At 35.0% G+C, this 9,235-nt stretch overlaps 1 protein-coding gene across 1 annotated transcript in view; it reads left to right on the top strand.

Moving 5' to 3' along the window:
* Nucleotides 1–7,343, top strand: part of LOC307018119 (hexokinase-2-like) — a 23,804-nt gene extending 16,461 nt beyond the window's left edge. The window contains exons 7-12 of the mRNA XM_079648214.1: nt 230–325; nt 702–801; nt 2,516–2,699; nt 3,405–3,560; nt 4,108–4,341; nt 6,807–7,343. Of these exons, the coding sequence (XP_079504340.1) occupies nt 230–325; nt 702–801; nt 2,516–2,699; nt 3,405–3,560; nt 4,108–4,341; nt 6,807–6,996 (960 nt within the window). The 3' untranslated portion in view covers nt 6,997–7,343. The remainder of the gene's footprint in view (nt 1–229; nt 326–701; nt 802–2,515; nt 2,700–3,404; nt 3,561–4,107; nt 4,342–6,806) is intronic.
* The last annotated feature ends 1,892 nt before the right edge of the window (nt 7,344–9,235 follow it).

Below are 9,235 nucleotides of genomic sequence, written 5' to 3'. Positions count from 1 at the left end.
TTTTAAACATGGACACAGCCAGTCAAATGACTGTATCCCCCAGGATACATAAACCATTAAAGGGTTCATCAAAAAAAAAACTAAGATTTCTAATAAGTATATGAAAATATTGTTGCATGAGATTTAAAGCACTGCAGGTGTTTTTGAAAGAAAATCTACTAGTTTTACATACAATATAAGACTTTTTTTCCTTTGTATAAAACTTGAATGCTATATGTTTCCTGTACAGAGCATCCTGATCCGCTGGACTAAAGGCTTTAACTGCTCTGGGGTGGAGGGTGAAGACGTGGTGAAGCTACTGAGAAAGGCCATTGAAAGGAGAGGGGTCAGTACTAAATACTGTTGAGTTCTGCACTATTATTATACCTATATTACACTGTTATTTGACCCATAGAACATCCATGTTACACCATTATTAGACCCACACTGTAATTACACCTCTATTACACTGTTATTTGACCCATACAACATCCATGTTACACCATTATTGGACCCATATTACACTGTAATTACACCTATATTACACTGTTATTTGACCCATATTACAGCCACGTTACAGCATTATCACATCTATATTACACTGTAATTACACTGGTATTACACCCATTTTGCACATGGACACAGCCTGTCAAATGACTGTATACCCAGGATACAGAAATGTTTTTCCTTAATTGATTATTATAATTAATCTCTCTCTGCAGGACTATGATATTGGCTCAGTTGCCATGGTGAACGACACAGTGGGCACGATGATGAGCTGCGGCTACAGAGACCAGAGCTGTGAGATCGGCATGATAATCGGTAAACATTTATTTTAGTCAACATTAGAGAAACATTCCGAAATATATATATATATATATATTATTTAATATTATATTACATTATGTTATATAATATATTATATAATTTATTATATATTATGTTATATTATATTTAACTACATCATCTTACATATTACATTATATTATATATTATATCATATCATATCATATATCATATTATATTATATATATATAAAACGGAAATACTCCAGCATAGTATGAGTACTTTAAATTAAGTACAGTAACTGAATGTACTCATTTACTTTCCACGACTCAATCATTTGTTTGTTTATTTATATGTTGTATTAATCTATGGAGTGCCCTCCAAAGAGGGAACTATATAAAATACATAATTCATTATGGTACATTATAAATGTCGGGGGAGGTTTTTACGTCATACACAGTAGATATACAATGTACTGCTATTAATAAGGTAAGGGAAGAAAAAGGGTTTTCCCGGAGGATTTGGGGTATTTTCAGTTTGTTTTGGAAACTGTAGATAGCTGATTCTTGCAGTCCCAGCAAAACCCACATTACCCATGACGCTGTTCTTCTCTAATCATGGAAAACCACGTCCTCTCAGGTGTAACTGGACCTCACAAAACATAGTATTTCTTACCTTACGTACATAATGTGTTTCACCTGGTAAAAAAGGAGATGCTCCCAACAGAAAATCACATTAAATATAATGAGCGTCGAGTTGTAGCTGAGAAACGGCTCCTTCCTCTAATTAGCTTTGTCTGGGAGCTCTCTGCAATATGTACACTTCTCCCTCAGGGCATCATTACGCCACGCCTGTGTGTGTGTGTGTGTGTGTGTGTGTGTGTGTGTGTGTGTGTGTGTGTGTGTGTGTGTGTGTGTGTGTGTGTGTGTGTGTGTGTGTGTGTGTGTGTGTGTGTGTGTGTGTGTGTGTGTGTGTGTGTGTGTGTGTGTGTGTGTGTGTGTGTGTGTGTGTGTGTGTGTGTGTGTGTGTGTGTGTGTGTGTGTGTGTGTGTGTGTGTGTGTGTGTGTGTGTGCGCGCGTGTGTGCGCGATAAGTGTCTGAGCTGCAGGCTGTTGTGATCCTGACTTGGATGCTAATACAACTATCACCATGGAAACAATAAATAAACGGTTGTTACCTGGAGTACAAAACAAAAAATAATAAAGACATGAATATGATAACATAACAATCAACAAAGTAAAGGAGGAAAATAAATGTCTATCTGTCTCCTAAATTATATAACCTTATTTTATGTTAGATCAAATTATATGATATTATACTGTATATTTTATTATTATATAATCTGAGAATATTTACATATATACATATAACATTATATATTATATTATTTTATATTACAATACATTTTATATTGCCTTATATTATATTTGATTACATTAGTTAATAGTATATTACATTATATATTACATTATATTGTATTATATTATACTGTTTATTTTATTATTATATTATAAGATAATATTTTATATTACATTAGGTTATATATTATATTATTTTATATTATATTACATTATATATTACATTATATTATATTATATTATTTGATATTATATTACATTATATTATTGTCCGTCTGTCCCTGCAGCTAATCTGGCATACTAGAAAACCAGTCAGTTTATTTTTTGCTCATTACTTGAATGTTCAATATCCTCTTGTAGTTGCATTTATTTACAACAAAGCATTTCCGACAGGTACGGGAACCAACGCCTGCTACATGGAGGAGATGAAGAACGTGAAGCGAGTGGAGGGCGAGGCCGGGCGGATGTGCATCAACACGGAGTGGGGGGGCTTCGGGGACGACGGCTCGCTGAAGGACATCCAGACCGAGTTCGACGTGAAGGTGGACAAGATGTCTATCAACCCCGGGGTCCACACGTACGTACAGCGGTCATGTGGGAAATTCACAAACCATTTCAATAATACATCAACTATTATTTTTCAATAATAGATGCCAAATATTGTCTGCTTTCATCTTCACACGAGAAAATGTGCTGCTTTTCTCTAAATTTGAAATATCTTTCAATCAAAACTCACCTCTTCAGAACTGCTTTTACTTTGTAATTATTGGTGAGTTTTTATAAGGTTGTTATTTTATTAATTTTAGCATGTACATTTTCTTCGAGTACCATGAAAAGAGCTCTATAAATGACATTTATTATAATTTGTATTAATATTAAAGTCTCCTATAGACTAAATAACTAATCAATCAATCAAGAGAATTTATAAAGATTATTAACTATTAATTATAAACATTGTTTAACACTGATGATTGGTTGGTTTCATGTGTGTACAGACACCTAGATACACATTTTAGTTCAGTTTTTTTGTATATATTGACTTGTGAAATGGTATCACTCCATATTTCATGTTTCCACACATCCACAATTGGGGATCTTTAACCATAAGTATGATTTAAAAATGTTTTTTTTTTTTTAAAGAAATGGGAACAAAATGCACACATTTGTTTTGTTGTTCATCCAAAACAAACAGTTTAAAACACAGATTCTTTAGCATTCTCCCCTATTTTCTGATTACTGGCAGATATTTCTGACCCCTTTCTGTGCTTGTTTCGTCCTGTAGCTTTGAGAAGATGATCAGCGGCATGTATCTGGGAGAAATCGTGCGGCTGGTGCTGGTCCGGCTGATGGAGGAGAAGCTGCTGTTTAACGGACAAACATCGGAGGTGCTGCTGACCCCGGAAACATTCGAGACCAAGTTCATCTCTGAGATTGAGGAGTGAGTGTCCCATTCAACTTTCAAGTTTTCAATCATTTGACTGGTCTTTTATTTTGATACTGCGGTCTGGAGTCGCAAACCTTAAAACTTAAAACATTTCCAGTTATGTCCTCTTTTAAAGAAAATGTGACTTTTTCTATTTGTATTGGTCTTAATAATATTGTTAAGCCCAGATCTCTTTACCTATTTGAAAAAAAACAGTTCTTATTTTAAGACGAGCTATTATAGGCATTATACTGTATAACAGAGCCAAAGTCATTTTAATCTGCTGGGCAACTTAATCTGTTATTCTGTGTTTTAATTTGTCATTTTAATTTTATTTATGAATGATTATTATCTTATCCTGCTAGTTTACTAAGCATGACAAATACATGTAATGCAGTACAAAAGTGCAGGTTTTCTTGACCTACTTTACAAAAGAACCATGTTATTCAAAACAGGCTATTATAGACATTTTACATACATTTTTAGACATTTTACACTATAAACAGCATCTTGAACCCTAACATCTGTGTGTCTTCACTTCCTGTCTGTCTCCGCGCTTCAGGAAGGAACACGGTCTGGAAAACACGCAGAAAATTTTGACTAAACTGGGATTGAAATGGGATTTGGTTGACTCCCGCGTGGTGCGTCTGGTCTGTAACGCCATCTCCTCGCGCTCCGCCCATCTCTGCGCCGCTGCCCTGGCAACCCTTGCCAACCGTATCCGGGGCAACCGCAAGCTTGACCATCTGAAGACCACGGTGGGGGTTGACGGGACAGTCTACAGGAAACACCCCAAGTAGGAAGCACATTGAGAAAAATATACAGACACCATGACTATTAAATGTGTAAATGTTTACAATACATCACATTACATTACATATCATTTAGCTGACGCATTTGTCCAAAGCGACTTACAATAAGTGCAAATGAATTAGTGCTTTGTTGCTTGTATCTTTTTTCCTATACAAGTTAGAAAATATTACAAAACAGTTGATGTAGAAATATATATTTTTCTTTTCTTCTCTGAACAGCAAAGTAACAGAATTAAATAGACAATACTAACAATACAAATATTTTAAAAGTTCAAATGAAAACAGTTGTAGTCTAAGCTTTACTTTAACGCCTCTATTTTTAATTTGTTATAATAAACTTAACTCATACAGCACTTTTCGAAAGAACGTTTTTATTCTTTAACATTCAGAACAGCAATGATACAAACAGTTCACAAATATTAAAAGACACATAATACCTTGTTTACACATTAAAATGTTCTTATAAGCTGATACAAGGACATTTTTCATTGTTAATTACATTTCAGCATCTTCGACAGACCTATACAGGCATATTTTTTGTCATCATATCTTTGATGTATATAGTAAATATGAATATATTGTTATGTATTAACTGTTTTTTTATAGTATCGAATACGGATTCTTTATAGGACTTACCGGTGTTGAAAACGTAGTCAATTAACACTTAAAATACATTTTATCTGCACCCATCTACATTTTATATTGTCGTTAACCATGCAGGTATTGCGAGTTTGAGAATCATAAACCATGAAGATGTTTGACCATGGATATGTTATTAATTCTAAAGTAACATGAGATACAACAGTTTGTGTTGTAAGTCGATTTGTTTTGACTAAATATGAGACATTTTTGATCAATTTTAAGAGTTATCTCTGCTAAAAGGGCCATCCATCTTAAAATGATCATGTTAATCTTCACTCTAAAACAAGCATTGTTGAAAATGTAGACGTGTAATTTAAAGCCGGAACATTTACACAGTTATCAATACCAAGGTTAAAACAAATATTTGTTTTGTATTTTCGGTTTCTAGAGAAGAGGACGTCTTGATTGTTTTCTCTACATTTTGTGGAGATTAAATGATATGTCTGTTAGTGTGTGAACAGGCAAGAGGTGTTGACCCATAATACACTTCCTGTCATTGTGATAAGAAACTGCATGTTGAGAAAATAACACGTATGAAACTCTCTCACAGTTTAAACGTCTCGTCACTTCTCGTTCCTGCAGTTTTATTTCCCTTTATTTGATTAACAACAAGATCTCTTCAAAAGTTTCACAGATGTAAAGGTTTTATGTCATAAGCACAGAAGATAGGGTGTAGTTTATTTTAAAAGTCCCAGGCTCCTCCAACAATGAAACAACAGTAGTGGAAAAAATGATCAGATCAGATATATAAATATTTTAAAAATGTTTGGAAGCAAAAGCAACAAATCTTCACATTTAAAAAAACTGGAACTGTGAATTTTTTTTGAATATCTTCTTAATTAATATTCCTTTTCATGGTTTTAGTTACTTAATGTTTGGATGGTTTCATTTATATACCAAATAATCATATTTTAAAGGTTTGAAGTAATAAGTAAATAAACCTGTAAAACAAATGTTGTGGGTTAAAACTACCAAATTGGCTTCCAAAATGTAATTTATTAGTCGTATGAAGTAATATAAAATGAAAATACAAGTACTTCAGATGTGTACTTCAGTACATTACTCCAGTAAATGTACTTAGTGATTTTCCAACACTGCAAAAAACACAGTATACTTAAGACATAAAAACGTATCAAAATAGTGCAAGAAGAAATAGAAAAAGAAAGTGACACAAGGGGCAGGTAAAGGCAGAAATAAGTAAATAATGTTAGATAGATTTTTCTTTTCAAACATCATGTTATAGTATATATAATAGAGTTGAGCAGATACTGCATATTTGTTCCAAGTTTAAGGGCTTTATTGTAATATTCAAAGCCACAGTGTGGTTATGGCTCCTCCAGCAATAAAACATAAATATATATATATATAGGACATAAAACAATAAAAAGCAGAATATAAATAGCGCAAGAAGAAACTGAGTAGAAATACAATCGTGGAAGAGAATGTTGTAAGACTCAAGTGCAAGTTAAGCAGGAGAAGTTCACTTAATAATATACAAAATGTCCAATTTAGTCAGTTCTCACAACAGGAGAATTAGACTTTTTACTGGTTGTATTAACATTTTAAGCCCAGACCTTTGAACCTATTTGAAAAATAATCAGGTTTTTATTTGACACAGGCAATTTTTTTGACCATTTACACCATAGCAAAAGTACATTATCTTACTATTACCATTATGAGTAAAATAGAATAAAAAACTCAATGCTGTATCCTCATGTATTTAATGCTTATAATAATACATACATATGTGGAATGTAACCAAGATATATATTCTGCTTGAATAATTATTTCTAATTTGCTGCTGTAGTTTCAGCTATGAGCTCCAGTCCACGGTGCGCCGCCTCGCCCCCCAGTGTGACATCTCCTACCTGGTGTCAGAGGACGGCAGTGGGAAGGGCTCTGCCATGGTGACAGCGGTGGCTCAACGGCTGGCTCTCCAGTCCCGCCTGTTGGAGGACAGTGACGGAGACGATGAGGAAGAGGAGGAGGATAATTAAAGAGAACTCAGGATGCACAACAACACTGTATTAGTGTTGGAAGCCTGCAGTGTTGTCATGCAGCTAAGTTTGTTATTAATGTTATAAGAACGTGTTTGTCTTCCACAACACAAGCACTCTCTTTTGCACTCTCAATGAACCGCATTTTAAACTGCGTGTTAAATTATTACAGTTACCCTTAAACAAATACAGTGCAAACAAATACAGATAAGAAAGTCAGACCGAAGAATTACTTGAACCTGTTTAGCAAGCATAAGTTTTAGTATTTTTTCAATATTTCTGTTTGAATGTTCAAAATGTTGCTGCTGTTTTGTTTCAAATGGGAAATAAAGGGACACTTTTCACAAGGTGGTACGAGTTATTTCTGTAGTCAGATTCCTTGCATTCTGAGTCGGGGAAACGACAGAGGGGACGATGTTGATTGTTAGGTCAAGAGTGGGACAATCTTTTCCAGGAAGAAAAAGCAGTTCAGTCTTGAGCTTGAGGTGGCGAGCACACATCTACTGAGAGATGTCTGCTAGACGAGCAGAGATGCGTGCGACAACCTGGGTTTCAGAACGGGGAAAAGACTAAATTAATTGGGTGGCATCAGCATAGCGATGGTATGAAAAACCATGCGGGCTAATGACAGATCCGAGCGAGTTTGTGTACAGAGAGAAGAGGAGGGGACCGGGGACAGAGCCCTGAAGGACTCCTGTTGATAATTGACAAGAGTCGGACTCGGACCCTCTCCAAGTTACCCTGTAGGTGCGGTCTTTCAGGTAGGAGGTGAGTACATAAAGTACAATGAGGCCACAAGGAAGAAACCAGCAAATGTCCTATTTATTGGGTGGTTTATTTCATTTCTAAATGTAATGTAATTGTCTGAATATTCCTTATACCAAGACTATGCTGAATACAACGTTATTGTTCCATGGATTTCTATATTTCTGCATGATTTTTGTATCAATTTAATGAAGAACTTTCATTTAAAAAATATTTTGTATTTATATTGTATTAATACAATCAAGTGTAATTCAACAAAAGAGTCTAAATAGATGCAAAGAAAACTGAATGACCAGGTTTGTGTTATAAGATCCTTTACATAGTAACTCGCTGTGTTTTGGCTGCTGCCTCCTGGTGGCTGTTATGGGAACTGCAGCTGAGTTCACTTTCAAATCATTTTCAATATTCAGTCTTGGGGTTGTAGTTTAGTAAAAACAGACACGCAATTATCATCATTTAACCAACCCAAGGTCCACAACATGGTGACGTTCACAGGGAGAATCAACCAGAAGTATACAAAATATGCAGTTTTCTGTTGGGCATTTTGTGTTGTGATTCAGAACAGCAGTCTTTTTTTCGGTGGCATCAGATCTCTTTCCACAACACTCACCTCTCAATGTCTGCAAAGTAAAGTACATGTACTTCAAAACTGAACTTGATTAAAAGTACTTAGTTTCTTCCCTACACTGTATACATGTGACTTAACACATATAAATATACAAATCCCACATGGAACTGACACATTTAATACTAAAAGCAAAGATATTTAATTAATGAGGCTAAACCCTTAAACGGGAACACACACATACATATTTTGGAAAAGATATTGATTGCTGTTTTCTACATTACACCCATTACACAAATACTACACCCACATTACACTATAATTACACTGTTATTATGCTCCTAATACATAACACATTAATACACCCCTATTACACATTTATACACCCTCATTACACATTAACACACCCCTATTACACTCACCATGACACCTGTATTTCACCCATATTATACCCATCTTACAACCATGTTACACTGTTATTTCACATAATATATTAAACTATTATTATTAGACCCATATTGCACCCATTTTACACATGGCCACAGCCCAAAAGACTATCTCCAAGGATACAGAAATCAGTTAAGGGTTAACATAATGTATTTATCACAATATGTAATACAATCTGTCCAAGCAAGTCCATTTTTGGCAGCGTTATTTGTATCAGACGTTGACTGTTTATAATATGGAAGGTGTCAGTAAGCCTCTCTGCAGAGATCCTCACTGCAGCTCTCTGACATGCAGAGGACAGAGAGGAGCTGCAACCTCCTCCTCCAGGCGGGGGGATCCAGCTGCTCGCTGCACACTGCAGTAAACTCACAGCTGTGGTATACATGCATAGCATATGTATATTTATTAATGCATGCAAAACGAGTAATGTAGTGTTTAAGAGATGACGTTATAATGATGGGT

This window comes from Notothenia rossii (genome assembly GCF_949606895.1).
Source record: "Notothenia rossii genome assembly, chromosome: 9".
NCBI lineage: Eukaryota > Metazoa > Chordata > Actinopteri > Perciformes > Nototheniidae > Notothenia > Notothenia rossii.
This window is presented reverse-complemented; position numbering and strand designations above follow the sequence as displayed.